Here is a 21740-nt window from a genome sequence, read left to right on the forward strand (position 1 = left end):
ATGAGAGATGAGAAGGTAAACTCAACAAAGTGACAAACAATGAACAGAAAAGAAACCCCACACTCCCCAACAGCTATGAGAACTGAGGAGCTAACACAGATCCTCTCTATCAGGCACACAGATGAAGTTATTAAAGCTTAAAAGTTTAAAAATAAAACAAAAAACCCACCCATATCTGCAGGAGGAAAACACTACATTTTGGTGGCCTGATACCTACCTCTGGACCTAACCATAATGATTAGGGAGAAATGGTTCCAGTATGATGACTGCCTGGACAAGGGCACGAGTGCATAGGTCTGAACTCTCAGCCTTTTTTTATGTGCTGCCAACCCTCCTCCATGCCTCAGATAAGATCAAGACAGATACAGACATTGTGCTACAGAAAAGACCATCTCTCTATCAGGGAGTTGTATTGTTTGCGCTGGTTTTTTTTTTTTTTCTTTTTTTCCAAAAGTAAAGTCATCATTTATCATAAAAAAAAAGGCTTTCATTTCTTTTCAGCTTTTATGCTGCTGGGATTCTTTGACCACACTGTGTGGGGCCATGAAGAACTGTCCCAAGAATGATTCCTGGAAGAAGCAGAAAACCCCTCCTGGAAATACATCTTTTCTCTTGGCCGCCTCCCCAGTATTCCCGCACCGGGAACTGTCTTAAGCAGGCAGGAGGATGGATGGCCTGAGGTCTTCCCCCAGCTCTGCTGTCCATGTTTCTTGAAGCCCATTTGAAGCTGATGACTGTCTCTGGCCTACAAAGGGGCTGGGGCCTCCACGGAGGCCCGCTCACCAAGCCTACTCAAACTCACTTCAGAAAGAGAACTCCACATCCCTGTTCAAGAGAGGGTGAAGACGCAGACCAGCAGCTCAAAAAAAGGCTACTACATCTGCCAACACAAACAGCTTCTCAACTTCCATTACAAGAGGTTTTCATCAATGGTTGGAATCCTTTATGTTATAGAAATAGTTTTCTGCCCCAAAAGAAGCACATTAAAGAGTAGTCCCTACAGTATCGGGAGTTCTTGAGCCAAACCAATTTATCCTAGCTCAAAACTTCTCACTGTGGAATAGAATGCAGTGGTTGATTCTGGGTTCTGTAGTCAGAACAGCTGAGTTTGAATCCTGACTCCACTAATTAATAGCTGTGTGACAATGGGCAAGTTACTTAACTTCTCTGAGCCTGGCTGTCCTCATCTCAAATGGGACCAATAATAGTACTGTCTTGGAGTTACTATAAAGAAAATGTGTGATCAACTCTAAAGAATATAACATCATGCATAGGACCAAGTAAGTACTCAATTGAGTCTTTTGTTTTCTCTGCTACAATAACAACTACAGACTGCTTGAGCAAACTATTTGCCACCACACCTTTATGTTCTTCCTGCTATTAGAGTATGTAGGTTTTATTTGTTTTCTTGTCTTGCTGGCTCTTGTTAATTTGTTAGTTTCTTCTAAAAACTAAAGGATCGATATACAGGCTGCTAATTTTTGTGTTTTGTCTGTTTGCGTATTTTATTAATTATCCTTGCATCTCTTAAGCCTGTTCCTCCCTTTTCACCTCTAGGGCTACCACCTTATTTTGGTACCTCTGTTCCTTCTAGCTTGGGCTACTGCCTAGCCCTCCAGCACTAAGATTCTATATTCCTTCTGGAGGATACTCCTGCCTGCTATTCCCAGACTCAAAAAGTTCAAAATCTTGAGCTAAGCACTCAAGGCTTTCCCTGTCCTGGCAAATCTTTACTGCTTACTCTTCCCCCCCATTCCAGAGCTTAAGCTACAGAGTCCCCTGCCCTCTCTCCTGAACATTGTACTGTTTCAGCCCTGTTGCCTTTACTCATGCTCCTCACCTAATTCTACATCTGATAAAATTCTTTCCATTTTTCTGGTCCAGTGCAAATACCATCACATTCATAGAAGCTTCCCTGACCCCTCTATCCTCTGAATGCCCATGACATTCTTATTGAATTTGGCATACTCTGCCACAGGGAATGCCTCTTTGTCCAATTCTAGATTTTCATTCCTATCTGCCTACTAGACAGAACTGCCTAGCTATCCAAAAGTATCTAAAACACAGGCTGGACAAAACCTCTCTGTTCTTAGCTCCTGCCATATTTCCACACCTGTTCCTATATCCTGCAACATTAGGCAGGAATCTCAATCATGTAGGCAGGTCTCACTAAACCCAGGGAAAGCTGAGAAATTAGGCTTCCCAAGAAGAAAAAAAGAGAGATTCCTGCTGGGTCTTACAGAGAAGGGTATGGGAAAGCCATCTTGGGTCCAAGGAGACTCTAAACACAGGGCTGTTTTATTGCCCCAAATAGCGATAGCTATCTAATCTTCCACCACCCCATTGCCTTGGTTCCCCTCTACGTAAGCTTCAAAGGCTCACATTCCACCTGTATGTCTTTCTGTAGCATCTAATTATGCATAATTTCTATCCCCTCATAACTTCAGCTCTTTATAATTCACACTATTAATTCATTATACAAATATTTATTAAGTGTCTATTTTACAGGCACTGGGGTGGATAAGACAGGTTCTTTCCAGATAAAAGTTCCACTCTGGACTAGAGGATAGACGTTGAACAAGAATTAAGTCTGTGCTTCATGTTCTAGTGGGAAGTTACATGAATTTATAAGAGACCTGGGCTTGGCTAGCTCCAGTGAAAGGCAAACAGAGGAAGTGACATTTAAACTTCACCTGACCTAGAAAAAAATAGTTATATCCATACTTCATACCTTACAGTAAGATGAATTCCAGATGGTTCAAAGACTAAATGCAGAAAATCAAACCATAAAAATAACCCCCCTAAAAAACAGGACAATTGTTCTTATGACACAAAATTCAGAAGATATAACAGAAAACACTGAATATTTGACTACATAAAAATAATTTGTAATAATTTCTGTATCACAGAAACCACCATTAACACAAAAGAAAAAGCAAATTGGCAAGAGGAGCATTTTAATGTCAAATCAGGGGCGCCTGGGTGGCTCAGTCGGTTGAGTGTCCCACTTTGGCTCAGGTCATGATCTTGCAGTTTGTGAGTTTGAGCCCCGTGTCAGGCTCTGTCCTGACAGTTCAGAGCCTGGAGGCTGCTTCAGATTCTGAGGCTCCCTCTCTCTGCCCCTTCCCCGCTCATGCTCTGTCTCTCTCTGTCTCTCAAAAATGAATAAACGTTACACAAAAATTTGAAGCCAAATCAGACAAATGGGTAATTTTTCTAATATATAAAGAGCTTCTGAAAATAAATTTAAAAAAGAATATGACAAATTATAAACCTATTTAAAGATACCCCATCTTCACCTGTAATAAGATAAAAGCAAATGAAAACTACATTTAAATGCCATTGTTCTCCTTCCATAGTGACAAAAATAAAAAGCATGAAAACCACATTGCATTGACAGAGTTAATGAGAAATAGGCTCTCTTTTATATTGCTGATTGGACTATAAATGGTCTAGTCTCTATAGAAGGCAACTAGAAAAATTAGAAATATATTGTCCTAGCAATTCCAAACCTAGGAATTTATCCTACAGACATATTCATATACATATGAAATTAAGCCTATTCAAAGTTATTAATTATAGGAGTCTATATGAGGGGAGGGGGAAATTGAAACAATCTAAAAATCCTCAGGAGGAGACTGGTACAAAAAAACAGTATGCAAAGGTTAAAAGGAATGGAAGCTTTCATGTATGGATATGGAAGAATCTCAGACATTTCATTTTTAAAAAAAGAAAGTCAAGGAACAAAACAGTCTGTATTCCATTATACCACTCGCATAAGTATCATTCTATAACTCCTATCAATTTGCTTCCATCTTTCTAGATGCTGCTTCTAGGAATAGTTCAAGTTACACCAAAGTGCCTGGTACAAAGCATACTTATAATTACTATTTGATGAAAGTAAGTCAATGAATATAGGAAACAAATGGATGAAGGAACACACAGGGATACCTGGCCTCTAAATTCAACGTTAGGTCCTTTTATGCACAGATACAGAAAACCAATGGCTGAATCTTAGCTATTTTGTTCCAGAAAAGTCTAAAATACATCCTTATGTAAGACAAAGATTGCTTTTAAATGGACATAAGATGAATTTTCTAGGTTTACTTACTCACATCCCTCAGGAAAAAAAAAAAAAACATTCAGTAGGGCAAGGTTGTTTTCCACCTTAAGCCTTTTATTCTAGCAACTGAATTTTCTGTAACTAGGAAAGCCAAGGAGGCTGCCTGGTCAGATTGCCTCCCACCTCTCTCTTGCGTGAACTCCCTCCTCCCACCTACTATTCTTGTCATGAAAATCTTCATCACAACCATCACCACTTAATGAACATCTGCTGTGTGCCAGGCTGTGCTCCATGCCCAGCGTGCATTCTGACCACAAGCTCCTGAGGGATAAGTGTAATACACTGTCTCCATTTTACACACACAAGGATAGGCTTAAAGACCTGTGGATGTGTGTCCGACATGCCACAGCAATGAGGATGCTATTTCCTAAGATGGAGTTTGATTTTCTACATGTAACATTCTGACAATAGGTAGCAGTTTGAATAACCTGAATTACAAGTGAAATACTAATATAAAGTAGTAGGTCTGGGATAGATGATACACATGAAATCCAAGATCAGTGCTTCTTTATCTGTTCAGGAATCCCTAAAAAGCCCCTGCTTTGCATGTTTAGGTGGCAGAGAGCACCCACACTCACCAGAGTGATAGGACACCTATGTGCCAATTGCCCAGTGAGTGTTTCTCACCAAGGCCCACTCATCACAGGTTATCAGAAGATTCTCCAGCTATTCATTATTATAACCAACTCATTTTCTCCACGGTAATTATCTGTGAGCAACATATCATGCTGTCCTTGGAACCATCAAACTGACATATGATTAAATAGCAGAGGGCTCTGAAGTTAAATTTAAAACCACTCTCTTACACTTCAACTCACACATCACATCGAGATCTGTCCAGCCATGGGAATATTCCAGTTGACCAATACCAAAGGCCATCAAGAGACTATTCCATTACTTCATGTTCGCATCCAGGAAAGGTAATGGTTATGTTCTCAAAACCTTCTAGAGAGATTTTCCAAGACCTGAAGTAAAATTTTGCAAGGCAATTCTCTGTTTGAAGCTCTGCTCCTGCCACACACTAAAATGTCTCAAGAGTTGCTTATGTTCACACCACGTGTCTTCACAATTACATGTGGGGTCTCACAAGAAATAGCATAATTTGTCCACACATGGTGAGGATCACACACTTTTCAACTTCCACTGAAAAAATTATTGCAAAGCATAAATCATTGTACACTCAGTTCTGTTTATACCAATAAGAATAATGCTTATATTAACAATGTTACCAACTAGAAAAAAAAACTGGAAGAGAAGGTCACTGGGCAAGCTAAGAGTTAAAACATAAGTCTCACTGCTCTTGGACTGAAAAAAAAGCAACAGGAGAGTCTTCAAGAGGAAATTTCTTTCCATTCCGACTCGCTCTGTAATTTCTAGAATTAAAGTTTTTCTATAAAAATAATTCTACACAGTTCACTTTATTTTTGCAGGAGCTGTGAATTAGAAAAAAAACAACAACTTTTTCCCATCCTCAATAAAATAGTTGCACCCAAAGCAAAATCAGCCAATTTCTGTCTTCCTATTCTGCTTTTCATATTTATTTACCTTGATATTATAATTAATCTTCAACTGTATAGTATTCATTAAATTTAGGGTAAAATTAAAAAGAGCAGCAAATATTAAAATTATAAGAATTCCTTACAAAGAAACTTCCAAAACCCTTGTTAGGTATATTAACAACAAGGTATTTTGTTCAGAGAAACATACACAGTACCCACTCATTTTTAAATAGGTTCCTCCAAAACGTAGGCTTCACAAAAATGTGAAATTATGCAGTGTGAAAATTCCAAGTACCTTTACCCAATACAGAAGAGAGTCCCAGTCACTAGTTGGATAGGTTTCCCTACAACGTGAGCTGGTATTGTGGGTAATGAAGTGATAGAATTCACATTTCATAAGAAAAGCCATATAAAGGAAATAGATATTATTTTTCTAGAAAGTGATTTATAATAATACTGAGAAACTATTTTTTTTAAAAATTCCTTCCCCTTCTCAACATTTACAGAAAAGGCTAACATATCTTGAGAAGATTTACTATTTGCTGATATTCATCCATATGGTAGTACCAACCAAAAGCCAGGAGTATGGACAGAATGGGTGGGGAAGGGGGGCGAAGGTTTTGAAAAACCACAAAGCAATGGTTAACCCGACCAACTTGGCATCTCTTCTCCTGGGGCCAAGATTTACCAGGCCTAGCCAGGACTATCCCTTGATTTTGCTGTTGTTGTCATTGTTTTAACAGATCTGCAAGTGCAAAATGGTTTTACTCATCTCCAAGGAACCTCAGAAACACACTGTACCACAAAGCATTTCAACTACAATGCAAATTGTGTTCCTTCAATCTTCTTCACATTCTAGAGAATACAGATAGAGAGCCAGAGCAGCCACTCAAGCAAAAGTTGAAAAGTAAAAATAATATAGAGCATAAAGCCCTAGCTCTACAAATTGGAGCTGGCTCAGCAAAACATTAGCCATGGCAAGTCCTATCAAGGCCAGGTTGGAAAGGTGCAAGAACCAACCCCTGGCTACACCTCAAAAGTTCAAAAACATTTCCAAATATAGAACCCACTTTATGTTTGCAGGAGCTGTAAATCAGGGAAAACAACTTTTTCCATCCCCAATAAAATATTTGCACCCAAAGCAAAATCAACTGATTTCTGGCTTTCTACCAGTTCTGCTTGGGCATAAAATTTTCTGACACTTCACCAGAAATGTCAGCATTAGTATAAGGCAGCTAAAAGAGGGAAATAATTTTCTGACCTGTGGATAACCCCTTCAACCCCAACAGGAAAAGGAATTTAAAAAAACACCTGAAACCCAGTTTTTCCAGTTATTAGTATAAATGGGACAAACTATTTTTCTTAGTAGCCAAATCCTTCCTTATAGGAAGTGCTGGTCTTTGAATTCAGTGAGGGAAGGGGTCATGTCTGTTTTACTGCTATATTCCCATACCTCACTGACTCAATACAGAAGGATTTCAATGAACAGTCAAGAAAAGAGGGGAAGGAGAGGGAGGGAAAGAGAAAGAAGAGGAAAGGAAAAGAAAGGAAGATGGAGGGAACAAAAGACAGAAAGAAAGGGATAAGAAGGGGAGCAGGGAGACAAGAAAGGAAGAAGGGAGAGATGAAGGAGTAGAGGAGGGAAAGAGAAAGGGAGAGAGGGAGGGAGAAAAAGATAAACTTAGAAGGAGATGTTTCCTCTTCTCCCTTTATTTGTGTCTTTACTTTTCTTGAACTTTCAAGCAACCAGCTTGATAGAAAACTAATCATATCTTTTCTGAGGGCTTCCTGTCTGAAGCAGTCAACACAGTCGACTCCACCTCCAGGAAGAGCCCACCAGCAACTCTCCATAGGGACCCAGTAGAGGGCATGAGGGGTGAGAGGGAGCGAAGGAAGTTACTGTCTTCAACAGTCATTTATTCAACACACAGGAGTGTGATTGCCACTTCCAGTGTGTGCTACAACACCATGTGGAGCTGGAGATCCAGCCGGTGCTCAAGGAAGCCGCCATCTACTAGGAGACACAGTGCCTAATCCAAGGTAGGATATAACACAGGCCAGGAGAAAGGGTCAGATAAAGCTCAGGAGGTCAAGGCAGGGAGAAACTGCTTCTGCTTCAGGGGCTCAGGGAAGGTTGGACAGGTGATACCTGATAGGGCCATGAAGAGGCAGGATTTTTACAGAAGAAACCAGCCCAAGGAGGGGGAAGAGGGGGAGGGGGAGGGAGGCAAGAATCACAGAGTGAAGAGAGAGGCTGTCTGCACAGCCAACAGGACAGTATTTCCCCAAGGTGTTTCATGTGGTCTATTCTATGAACCCCATATTTGGGAAACTGTGGATCCTACTCAATTGCACGGGAGTCCCTACTGCAGGCCTTCTCAATGATTTTAATGCAATTGAAGAAGTGGCAAAAGATTCCATTTGTAAATCAGAAAGGACTGGCTTTTGGGTGAAAAACCCCAATTTCTTCACTTACTAGCTTGTATTAACTTGAGAAAAATATTTAACTTTTATGAACTCCAGTTTCCTCTTCTCTAACATGAAAGAACAGACAGTCCCAACCTCATACAGTTGCTATAAGTAAACACTACAAAAAAAGTTATTAATTCAGTGCTGGCACTTAATGTCCAATATTGTTACTGCTGCTGTTACTTCTACTTCTGTTACTTCTATTATTATTAATATCAATGTGCATAACGAATATAAAAATGAATGTAATATACATCATCATTTCTAACTTTTTTTTTTAATGTTTATAGAGACACAGAACACGAGAGGTGGAGGGGCAGAGAGACAAGGAGTCACAGAATCCACAGCAGGCTCCAGGCTCTGAGTTGTCAGCACAGAGCCCGACGTGGGGCTTGAACTCACGGACTGTGAGATCATGACCTGGTCTGAAATCGGATGCTTACCTGACTGAGCCACCCAGGCGCCCCAACACATCATCATTTCTTAAGCGATTTGGTCAGTTTTTCATCAGCTATCTTTTTTTACGTTTATTTTAAAGAGAGAGAGAGAAAGAGAGAGCATGAGCAGGGGAGGGGCAGAAAGGGAGAGAGACAATCCCAAGCAGGCTCCACATCCAGCATGGAGCCTGACGCAGGGCCCAATTTCATGACCACAAGATGATGACCTGAGCCCATATCAAGAGTCAGACATTCAGCCAATCGAGTTACCCAGGCGTCCCTTCATCAGCTGCTTTTTAGAAATGCCAGGCCAGCATATAGTGCCAGGCCTAGCACACAGTAGGTGCTCACTAGGTATCTGTGGAGAGAATGAGGTAAGAACTAGTGAAGAACAAACTGCAGGACAGCAGGGGATGCTCTAGGCAAGTTGTTTTTCATTATTTCTTTGGGCAACAGACCTCTGAGGTCCGGGAGCAATGACTTCATCCTTTGCTAGAAGAATGAGAGATTGAGAGTGCAGTACTGAGCTCTGGGGAAACATCACAAAGAGTTTATTTTGGTAGAAGTGTTTGAAGTGACTCTGTAACAATGAGCTCACGCCTGCTGCCAGGCGCCAGCCATCAGCTGGAGCCTGCTTGCCAGGGAGATGCACACAGCCTGTCACCAACAGTACCCCCACAGGATATGTGCAGGGGGATCCCAGGAGACCCACTCAAAACACAGCTCCTTCCTCTCCAAGAAGGGATACTGAGGCACAAGCAAGGAAGCAGCTGACCCAAGATCCAAAGCAAACTGGAGGCTGGGAGAGCCCAGGAAAGCTCTGAGTCTTCTGGTTTTACTTGGTTGACTCTCCGGCAGGATTTAGAAGTGAATCCCAAAGGATAGTGTTTCTTTTTTTTGGTCAGTTGCTGCATACATTTATCTAGATAATGTCATCTGTCATAAGTCACACACTAATCTCACAAATAGTTCCTAGAAATGAGCAAACTTCAACATAAACTCTCCCCCAGAGTGCAATGCAGAGATCCTGTTAAATCTCTCCAGCTTCCCACTGGTTTGTGTGTAAAGAGATTCTTGACAGAAGTGGGAGTTTTCTGGAGTGAGAATCTGACCAGTTTGGAATATGACATTTGCACTTTACCAAACCAGATACTTATTATCTGTCCACCTGAATTCAAGCAGGACAGTCTGTATAGAGTTTGAAAAGGAAGTGAGGCCATTTTAAATAGTAGTTGGAGGGGAAGATTTCCCATGGTGTCCAGAGCAAAGAAAAAGAGACCCAACAGTGAGTCAAGTTTTCAAACTTCAGATTGGGAGGTAGGGAGGTGCAGGGCAGACTACAAACTTCTATGGTAAGAAAGACCACACATTAAAAAAAAAATGTGAGGGGCGCCTGGGAGGCTTGGTCGGTTAAGCGTCCGACTTCGGCTCAGGTCATGATCTCACGGTCCCTGAGTTCAAGCCCCGCGTCGGGCTCTGTGCTGACCGCTCAGAGCCTGGAGCCTGTTTCGGAATCTGTGTCTCCCTCTCTCTCTGCCCCTCCCCTGTTCATGCTCTGTCTCTCTCTGTCTCAAAAAATAAATAAAAAACGTTAAAAAATGTGATATGTATATACACACATATGTGTATGCATACATACACAAATATATGTATCTCAATTATAAGTCATATAAAGAAAGTATGCTAGCCAGAGGTCCTGTATTCAATTCAATTGTTACATTTCATTTTTTTCCCTTAACTATTTTTTTCCTTTTTCAAGCTTTTACTAAATTCCACTTAGTTAAAATAGTGTAATATTAGTTTCAGGTGTAAAATTTAGTGATTCACACTTATATATACTACCCAGTGCTCATTACAGCAAGTGCCCTCCTTAATACCCATCACCCATTTAACCCATCCCTCACCCATTTCCCCTCCAGAATTGTTACATTTCATTTTATTTTAACTGGTAAACTTGGAGTGGTTGGGGAAGGGGGGAGCACAGTTAACTCTGGAAACTTGTCAAAGCTCAAGAAAGCTTCCAAGACCTATAGACATTTTTGTTTCCAGGAAAGCAGGGCTGCCCAATTTCTCTTACACTAAAAATATAACAAGAGACTGTTTACAATGATTGCACATTTTCTCCATTGTGTGCTTATGGGGCAAGAGGTTAAATGATATTGAAATGATCTGAATCTTGATTTGCCCATATAGTCCACACAACGGATCTGGCCTGAACATTTTACCAAAACCAATCAACACACCGAGCCCCCTGTAGATAGACCCCTTGTCACCCACAACCTCTCCCAGCCCTAATCCTGCATCTTGTCTTCTGAGAGTCAGAGTTCATGTTCATTCACCATGAATGAGGAAAAAACTAAGTACTACACCATACAGTTCCCGACATGTAAGACATAGTAGAATGCATGTGGACAATATCTGAAGACCCTGGCAGAGAACATGAGGTGTGAGAGAAAAAGGGGTTCCTGGTCTCAAGGGCTTCAATATCAACAGGTGCAGATTAGGAGCAGCAGAGTGAAGGCAAAAGGAAAAAGAAAACAAAAAACATACACAAGGACGATGGCTAAAAGCTTCATTAAAAGAGCGGATCCAAAACTTGGAGGAAAGGTTTGGATGCCATGTGGCCAAGCTCCTCCTCTCTTTCATTATTAGGTCTCTCTCTGCATATAGGGGCACCAGAAAGTTAATGAACTGTCATTAGCTTTTGGATGAGAGCACTTCTGTAGGACCATGCTTTTAACCTCTGTTTAGATCTCTCGTGAACTCTTGAGAATGGGCTTTGTTCAGTGTGTTGAAGTTCAAGGCAGTTCCTGTGGGACACCCAGTGTGGTATGTGGGAATAGCAGAGATGTGGTTTCATTTTCAAGGTCTATGAGCCACATGGATTGGGAGCAGACAGTGGGACAAAACTGGTGTGTAGGCAGGAGGCCTCATTTTGAAATCACTTGCTGTTAGCATAAATGTATTGGTCTGGTGGCTTAGGTGATAAGCAGTGGACAGAATAAATAGGTGCAGACACTAAATAAAGAGAAGAAAATAGTATCGCTTGCCTCTCAAAAGAACAACCACATTGGCTATCAATTTGAGTCTTTTTCTTCCAAGTTTTGGTAGTTCAAAACATACAGCAAGTACCTTTTGGTAAATTCATTGACTGAAGAAATCAATAGATATTACTGCATATTATTGTAAAGAAAAGCCTTGCTTGACTTAAAGGAGAACAAATTACTGACTTGGACCCCTATCTTAGAGGAATCAAATCTGGGATGTGTTTCTAAAGCAAAACGTTCATTTTGCTTCTTAATATTGGGGTGTACATAGTCAACATGGAATCGAGTTTTATATTTGGTTCCATATGCTATGCCCTAGGTAATTAAAGTATGTCTTATGGCTAATAAAAATGAAGTAAAAAAGTCAAAAACCAAAACAATGACAGGAAATAACATGTGTGTACAATATGTTACCAACACACTGATAATTTTCAAAAGTGACTTTTAAAAAAGTATCATAAATCTTTCAAAACATAGTGATTTATTAAGCAAAAAGTCTGAGTGGTTTGCACTATTAAATTCAGCTTTTGAGTTGCTGTGTCACAGGCAAATCTTTTGTTCTCCTAGGTTAAATTTAGCATCCTGCATTTTGTTTTTTCCACTGCAACATGTTTTATCATCATGCAATCAATTTTCTGAGCTGCTCAGGAGAAACACACTAGGGAGTTTTCACTCTGATTTCTCTTACTGATTGTATAATCCAGAAATCAAATTGTATCAAATAATCCTACAGTGATTTATTTCCATCTTCTTCTTTGCCCTTTCCCACCTATACAGCTTTCTCATAAAAATAAACCATCCCTAGGCATGGGATGAAATGGGGAAAAAAAAATGTGGTGGCCAGAGGAAAACCATTTCAGAAATGTGTTTGTTAAACAAGTGCAAGCAATAAATTGAGCTTAGGGGGGGAAAGGCAGTTAGAAGAAAAACTCAAAGTACTGACCTGAGAGTCAAGCTGATTGGAGCAAGGGTGAAAGCAGCAATTTGGAGGATAAGCAGAAAGGAAAAGGGATAGCAAAAGAGAATAAAAGGAAGGAAATGCATTAGTTTTAAACATACAGCCAACAGATGTTATATTAGCAGGTTTTATAACCAAATGAAGGACAATAAAGCAACTTTTATCTGATATTACCTCAAAAAGCCCTGGGCACACACTGTAAGCTGTTCTATTAAATATTATACATAAGAAACCAGTACCTGCTCTCATATGCATAATCACTGTAAGCACTGGTGTGAACCAGAGGTGTACTCCAGCAACCCAAGAGCTGGAATTTGCCCTTTTCTGGTGGTTTATTCATTGGGAAAGTTCCTATCTATGTGCATATAAAATTCATTTATTTTATAAACTTAAATGGAGGTTACTAAGGTATTAGAGCTGGTGGTAAGGACTGATGTCAGAAAAGATTTTATTTGAACCAGTAACCATCTTATAAGATATTCTTCCTTCCTCCTTGAAAGACAAAAGGGGCTGGGCAATTTGGCTTTCTGTTCAAAGATTTCCATTTTCGATGCTCACAAAGCACGGCACCTAGCAATGATCAAAGACACTGTGAGAAGGGCTTCAGGTGAGGTGTTGCCCTCCTATCAGCCTCCCAAAAAAGGACAGAGCAACTTCCAAAGCTGAGAGTAATTTTTTTCAGTTGTGAAAATGACGATCATACTTCATCACTGAAAATATCCAGATGCGTGATAACTTATTTGTACAAAATATTTAACATGCCCTTCTAATAAGTCAAAACAATAAAGTCCCAGATCAAGCAAAAATTAAAAGAAAAAAAAAAGTCATGATCTTCTTCAGGCTACTACAGGAGCATATAGTGGACATTCATTTTGTTAACCTATATAATACTCTTTGTAAAAAACAAAGTGGATATACAAACAGGTTACCAGCTATCTATCAATGGGACTCCCACCATTCCATACTATTAAGAAGTAATATTAAGCATTTCACAGAGAAAGGAAAAATAAATCATCCGGAGAAAGCTTAAATAAGAACATTTCAAATGAAAACAATGTTGACCATGATGATAAAACTCAAAAAGAAAATTCAAGATTAAACACATGGTGAAAGCATTGATTCAATAATCCCTCATATTTGAAATCCCTTTGCAGAGTGTTTCATGATCATGAACACACAACTGATCAAAAATAAGTTAGATCAGGCCATGATCAGAGTGGGGACACTGGCCCCAGCTGTTCCTTCAAGTCCTTCTTGATCAGAGAGGTATATCAAACTATGATCCATGGCCAAGCTTTAGAGAATCCTAAATTGAAACAGTAAGCAAACATTTAAGATTAGTTGCCTTTTCCAAGGGTTCCTAGTTTTCATCAAATTCCCAAAGGCATCCATAATATCCATTACCTTTTCCCAAGGGTTGCTAGGGATGGTGCAAAACCATCAGCCACTTGTTTCATTGAAAGGTCTTTAAACACTTTAACAAACATAAATAGAAATCTCTCAGAAAGAAGAGTTTATATCAAAACAAACAGAACTAGTATCGGGTTTCTCTGACATATCATGAGACTTCTAGAACACAGTATCATCATTTTTTTTTTTAAGTAAAGCTTCAGTCTACATTTTGTAAAACCTGTTAGGAAAGGCATCAGAGAAATTATGTCAACACATTATTGAACAAATTCAGAAGGAAAAATCATAGTCTGTTTCTCAACCTTAGATAAGGTGCTTTTAGGCATCTGAAATGATTTCTCAAATGTCTGAATGTCTGATGACATTATGTCTTGATCCAGTTAATTAAGTGCTACCTGTTTTCTATTCCAATGTTATTATGTCTTAGGAGTAGAACACTGAAGGACCCACTCTCCTCTCCACAGTGTGGAGGGATGCGAATGAGGGCTTGATTTGGGAATTCCCTGTCTTCTAGACATATACCAAACCCCCCTTAACATATTTAAGATAATTACATGAAAGGTTACCTGACCAATTCCTTCCCATGGGTGAGATGTCAGAAATCCAGTAGCAGCTGGACTTGTTTGACAAGAGCTCTATTAACCTCTCTCTTTTCCCTAAGGCAGAATTAATTCTGAAACTCTAAATTAAACTCAGAGCCCTTGATGGGCACTGACACAGAAAGACCACATATTTCACTCCCTCTAACATTTAATTGCCTATCTGATCATATAGCATACGTGGTATCTAGCACTGGTGATCAGATAAAGACTTCGACCTGATTTGGACCAACCCTCAGAGATATGCTCAAAGTCCTTCACCCACGGGTGTCAAACTTCCCCAGAGTCCCCTGCTGTCCAAGGCAGAAGCTCCCTGCTGAGCCATCAGCATCAAGTGCAAGACTTTATAAGAAAGACTGCACATGGGGATCACACTGTCCAATATGCATTTTGAAAAGCAAAATTTTCAATGGCTGATGAAAACCATCATTCATGTAGAATTTAAGAGGTAAATGCATCCATGTAAGGGCCAGGCAGATGCTATTTTGAATATATACATTGTGGAGAAAATAAAAAATGGGAAGATTATCAGAGTAGAAAACAAACAAGAATTGCCCTCTAAGAGAGAAGTGGGCCAGTGTCCGTGTCATTTGAGTTATATTATTACTAACCCTGAACGTTTTGTTGCACATGACTGAAGTTCTGGAATATTTTAACACTTGCTGCCTTTAAAAAGAAGTCTTTTCACTCTGGTAGGTCACATTACAGACCAGAGACCACAAATTTATTTCAAGTTCAGTTTTTTGGTTTTCAAAATCACAAACTTAATTGCAAACACTCCTCCATGACTCCAAAATGGAGATATATGTCACATTGCTAAGAAATCTTTAGTTCCCAACATTATGAGGTAGGAATTTTTGTAGTTTAAGCCAGAAAACGGAGACACTGCCCAATTTCAAAAGGGCTGCCTGACAAACGAGGAAGATGTTTTGGTCAGAATACACATGTAGCTCAGCAGATAACACTTCAGAAAGGCAGGCCAAGGCTGAGCTCTCCTTTTCCCAAGAAACTTTCCCTCTTGCTCTCTACCCCCACCTCCTTTGGGGCCTGGGTTGGGGCTGGAGCTCAGACATTTCCCAGACTATGTTCTGCTGCTGGACCCAAGATACAGGCAGGCAGAGAACTGGGACAGACTCAAGTCCCACCACACGTTTAATGAATTACAGTGCTTGGGAGGCATCAGCTTTAAGGAAAGGCAAAGATAGAGATAAAGAAAATGTGCAGAAAGTACATAAAGATAAATGCCTATAAAATCACTGTTGTTTTAATGCATTCCATATTGAGGATATTAAAATGTGAATATTTTTGATGATTTAATGGCACTAGTGTCCAGCTAAGACCTGTTTGTCCAACTAAGACTATGGTATTTTTATGCAAATATTTATAGTAGCTGATCCTGATTTTTCAGTTACAGTTCTAGGGAGCTGGGTTAGTACAGAAAAATGCCTTCAAAATGTGGAGCCCATCACCTGCTTCCATGAAAGCTAATAAAGATGAGACAGATCTCCTGTGGCCCAGCAGCGATGCCTCTCTGCCAGTTATGTGACTATTTAGTGCTACTGGACTAACTTCTTCCTTCTAGCTCCCTGGTAGATTGGATTGTTCTCAGTCACTCACCTGTCAGACCTGGGTTCAAATTTCAACTTTCATTCTTATAAACTCTGAAATTTCAGAAAGTTACTTAATCTGTATAAGTCATAGTTTTCTCATCTATAAAATGAAGATAATGATACTTTCTGTGTTGTAAGATTAAATGGTATAAAGTATTGCAGGTCAAGTGCCTAGGAAAGTGCCTGATATACATTGTGAGCATAAAATATACATATACATATTATTATTATTATTATTATCTAGGGATAGATAATATTATAAATATTATCTAGGGAATAGATAATATTACACCTTTCAAAGACTCACAGATTCTCAGAATAATAAGACTAGGAGTCAGGAAACATACATTACAGTTTTGCCTTTTTCTGACCACAGGACCAATCTCCAGAAGGTAATTCAACCTTACAGGGTCTCAGTTTCCCCACCAATAAAAGAGATGTGATCATAACTTCCCTGTGACTTTACATTAGCTTTTTAAGGAAAGTTTTGGTCCTAATGTATAATTCCAAGGTAGCCATGTAGATACATCTAAAATTAACAGTGATGGGGTGCCTGGGTGGCTCAGTCAGTTAAGCATCTGACTTTGGCTCAGGCCATGATCTTGCAGCTCATGAGTTCAAGCCCCACATAGGGCTCTGTGCTGACAGCTCAGAGCCTGGAACCTGCTTTGGATTCTGTGTCTCCCTCTCTCTCTGCCCCTCCCCTGCTCGCTCGCTCTCTCTCTGTCAAAAATAAATAAACATTAAAAAAAATTTAATTAATAATAAATTAAATTAAATTAAATTAAATTAAATTAAATTAAATTAAATTAAATTAAAAAGTGTTTTTAGGAACCAATAGACTGAGAGAACATTCCCATATCTTAAAATTAAAATTAAGCCCTTAAGGATTTTAATTTGTATGCTTAGTCAGGAAAAGAAATTCTTGATTTAATCGCTAAAATTGGTCACACTATATAAAATTCTGATTATCATCGAACTAATACTAAGATTTTAAGTGAAATACTAATTGACTTGGAATCTGAATACATTAAATTCTATGTTTGAAAATGTTGAAAATTTGAGAATTAACCTATCCATTTAATACATGGCCACTTAACCTTGAGTATTTACTTGTTTTAGCATTCAACTATTCTAATAATAGAACTGTTGCACCAGGACCTGGCACCTGAAAAGTATGATATATTTTAAGAGATTGTTAGAGATTCATTTCTAACAAGATTTAAGGTGCACAGCTGGCACGAAGCAGAGGCAAAATTTGAACCCAGGTCTTTTTGTCAGTACAGCCCGTGAGCTTTCCACAAGGCCATAGGGAGCTATTCTGCACGTCTTGACGTCCTTTCAGGCCTCACAAGTGTCTTGATCAGAGCTGGCAAACATTCACTGATTTATTTAAAATTTGTTGATCTCTTCCATATGGACTGAATCTAGGAAAGACAAATTCTGCCTTATTGCTGAACCAGTAAGAAATCCTCAGAGGTAATGGAGTTACGTAAGATTATTCAGAAATTCTTTCCTTATATAAAATATAGGAAAAAGCATTGATAGAAAGCTTATTTTTAGAGTCTATCCTATACCTAAATACAATATGGATATGATTTATCTGAAAATCTAAATGTTCTGGAATCCTGATACAACCGTCTTTGTTTTTAGACAGAATCTGCTATCAGGTAGACCTGCCTTAGATCCTATTCAAACATATTTATTTAACAAATGCTATAAGGTCCTCTTACAAGATACATCCCTAGATGAATGTGTTGTGGTGTGCCAAAAGACATCCAAAGGATGCAAGCTCCTTTCCCTTTCTCCTATCTTGAATGAATTTCCAAATATATTCTTCCATATTCTTTGCCTGAAACAAACCTAAACCACAAATGCTTGTCTTTTATGGGAAAACAGCAACAACAACCACTACTAAGGTTTCAAGTAGTCATAGCCTCAATTTTTCACACACTTTGCTGTCCCAAATGTGAAATCAGGGACATCACTCAAGAAACTTGGCCATTTCTTTCTTAAACACTTAAGAAGTACATAAGTGCTCAAAAGATAAGCCAGTTGGTTTCTTGAATGTTCTAGAGAAACACACCATCCCTAATAGGCCCCATTCTTTGTTTCCAACTTGAAATAGGAATGCGCATTCCAAATCCCCCACCACCTGCAATGGGCAACTTAAGCCCATGTTCACTCATTGCTGACAATTCATAACATGACTGCAGAACTTACCTCTCAAGTTCTGCAATCTTCTTGTCCTTGTCATTCTTTTCATTCTCCACCTCCTTGAGGATCTCCAGCAACCGGTCGACTTCCGCTTGGGCCTTGCCACACTCATCACGGTAGTAAGATGCCTCTTTATCAAGTTGTTTTATCCGGTCTGCAAACTCAGGGTTCATCCTGGAGTCATCTTCAATATTATGAGCCTTCAACATTATATTTTTAAAGAATGTAGTTAAGACAACAATTTAGAACAATAGGTAGTGCAGTCACCAATGGCCCAGAAATTATCTTTGGAGAAAAAATAATAACCATCAAGAATTATGGGTATACTGTCAGTTAAAAGGCAAAATGGAAAATCCTACATTTCAGCTCCCTTGGAACAATGCTGATTTTAAATTATATTACAGTTTCACAGGGAAGTTTCTTTTATTGTTAATATTTTGTTGCATTAAATGTTACTACTTTTGGGGTATTTTTCCCCCACCAAAAAATGGAGGATGGTTGGGAGTAGAGACTGTGACATCTTTATTCCTGATGCTTTGGCAAGCAGAACGAAGACAATTCAACTCCTCACAGTTAAGGAGGAGATTCATACCAACAGCTTCCTTTTCCAATAGAGAAACTGAGATAACACAATATTAAATTATTTTTCCAAGAACCAGCAAGGGTATATGTAAAGTCCGGTAACATATAAGAGACTGGTTGACTGTTCATTGAACACTTCATCCCACTGAGAGATTTCAGCAGAAGATGTAGGTTGAAAGACAGACTTGCAAGTGAGGAAGGGCTTTCCAGCTAACAGTCATACCCATAAATTCTTGTTCTCTTGATGAAATTTAACCTTAACCAGGAGGAGGATGAGCTAATTCATGAACAAGCACACAGACAAGAATCTGCAAACACATGCATGGGTGGGTGGCAGCTTCACACACAAGAACATACACAGGCAACAACACAGCAACAACACTGCAGAATAATTTGCAGCCAAAGTATTTGTGGTTTTGTGTGTCTGAAAGTGTGTTATGGCTTTTTTTTTTCCCAAAATAAACTTTTGGCTGAAATATTCTCAGACAGATGGAAAGAACACTGCACTGCAATGTTTTGCCTACCCCTTGTTTCCCATTATTCCTAATTGACTTCTTCAAAGAGTAGGCAGGGAAAAAACAAGTAGTTTAACAACAGTGCACATTCAACAGAGAAAGTTCTGAGAAGTCATATATGTATGTATCTCCAAAATCCATGTGTGAAATAATACAATGTTAACAATTTATTAGGACTTAAGTTGTTCTGCTGTCTTGCTATGTAGAACAGATGTTCATTGTGTTTTTATAACTTTTTTTTTTTAATTTCAGGGAAAAAACAAGGCAAGCAAGCTATAGCTACTGTGGGGTTAAATGAATCATGCATGGTTAGAAAAATTAACACTAATACTGCTATTACAAGGTTGACAGTTTTTTTGCAATGATTTAGTTGAAATAAATTAAAAAATTAGTATAAAAAGAAATTTCTTATTTATGACAAAATCATTTTTAGAATAATATTCTTGCATGTAACATATTATTTAAGCATGAGGATAGGAAAAAATAATTTGCTTTCATGTTCTTTAATCTAAGATTTCCTTACTCAACACATAAACTCAACTATGCAAAAGAACTTGGAAAAATTTATCAGTTCAACATACTACTATCAGGTACTGGTTTATTCCCTTTTACCAACACTTCTCAGAAAACATTTATTTTTGTTTACTTAGTACATGCATTAGGTTTTATTCTAATAGATTACTGAGCTTTTTCAGTATAATTTAAATAATTTGAAAGAGAATCCTGAGCTAATATGCCTTTAGAAGTTTATTCACCTAACAATTGTATTTTAAATTGAAGTAATGAATATTTAAATTTGTTAATCTCCACTTTTAAAATACAGAGTAGACACTCTATTTTAAAAGAAAATAACTATTCCATATACCTACTTCTATTTGTGATAACAATCAACTCATTTCTCTTGTATCAGAAAAGCACTTAAAATATAAAATTTTAAAAACTGCTAAGAAAAAGAAAACAAAATATTCATGTTAATTCTCTTCCACTTTTATGCTATGTTACCATTATTTTATGGCAGCTAGAAAGCTTCTCATGACATTTTTCTCAAACTACCCAACCAATAATATTAAGATCTTTAAAAAAGGACTCATGAACTGAGTAATAAGAAGCTAGAACATAAGAAATTTAAATAGGTTTTGATTGTGTGTTTCTGATTTAGGATTCCCTCTTGACTCTAATTTAAAGATTCGCAAAGAGCTAGCAGTTCAGTTAGCCACTGTGCTTTATTTTGTTTTTATTCTTATGATTATTATTATCATTACTTTTAATAAATGGGTACAGGATTACTAGTTGCAAGACCTAGATTCTAAATTTAGCCCTGTGTCTTATGACTACTATGGACAAAGGGGTTAGCCTCTCCAAGGACAGCAAAAACTACCAAATAACAAACATAGGGAAGGTATTATTCATTTGTATTCTTATTATGAGTATTACTTTATGATATGCATCCCATTGGTACGGCTTGTTATACAGCTAAGTTCATGGGTTTATTTAGTTTTTCTTCTAGATACTACATACACCTTAGAGAAGCCTCCTGCTAGGCTTACAGAAAAAGCAGTCTGCTGGTGGATGGGTATCTGAACACATTCTTTCTTTTAGCTCTGTGAAGAGAAGATAATCTAAGGCCAGCTTTCGACACCAGGTGAAATTAGGTGGGTTGGTATTCTTTTCAACCCAACAAATGAATACTGTTAAAGGATTCATGGGATGTTTCGAAGTACAGAAAGCCTAGCAAAAGACATACCTCAATCTAGACCACTGTTGGCCTCAAGTGATACTAAAATTAGATCATGTTATTAAAAGAGATCATAGTCAAGTTTACAGTTAGCCTGGTATCTGTTAGATAATACTTATGGGTGTCAGTAATTCTTCTTTTTAAAAGGAATGGGCAACTGCAAGAATACCTTTGAGTTAAATACATCTCCGTATCAATGATACATGCCAGGATTTTTGGAAGGGTAATTAAATAAAGGTGTAAATAGATACCCTATAAAAAATTTTTGTAAGTCAATAGAAAGCATTAAGAAAGAGTTGTATAGAGGGGCGCCTGGGTGGCGCAGTCGGTTAAGCGTCTGACTTCAGCCAGGTCACGATCTCGCGGTCCGTGAGTTCGAGCCCCGCGTCAGGCTCTGGGCTGATGGCTCGGAGCCTGGAGCCTGTTTCCGATTCTGTGTCTCCCTCTCTCTCTGCCCCTCCCCCGTTCATGCTCTGTCTCTCTCTGTCCCAAAAATACAAAAAAATAAAAATAAACATTGAAAAAAAAATTTAAAAAAA

At 38.6% G+C, this 21740-nt stretch overlaps 1 protein-coding gene across 1 annotated transcript in view; it reads right to left on the reverse strand.

The window, feature by feature from the left end:
* ERC2 (ELKS/RAB6-interacting/CAST family member 2) overlaps window positions 1–21740 on the reverse strand; it is a 723468-nt gene that overhangs the window by 277847 nt on the left and 423881 nt on the right. The window contains exons 10-11 of the mRNA XM_047097449.1: window positions 18376–18569; window positions 12519–12530 (exon numbers count right to left, since the gene is read on the reverse strand). Coding sequence (XP_046953405.1) covers window positions 12519–12530; window positions 18376–18569 — 206 coding nt within the window. The remainder of the gene's footprint in view (window positions 1–12518; window positions 12531–18375; window positions 18570–21740) is intronic.

Source organism: Lynx rufus, unplaced genomic scaffold (genome assembly GCF_022079265.1).
Source record: "Lynx rufus isolate CCGP_SWC_20201006 ecotype Redwood Valley unplaced genomic scaffold, mLynRuf1.p SCAF_4, whole genome shotgun sequence".
NCBI classification, from domain to species: Eukaryota; Metazoa; Chordata; class Mammalia; order Carnivora; family Felidae; genus Lynx; species Lynx rufus.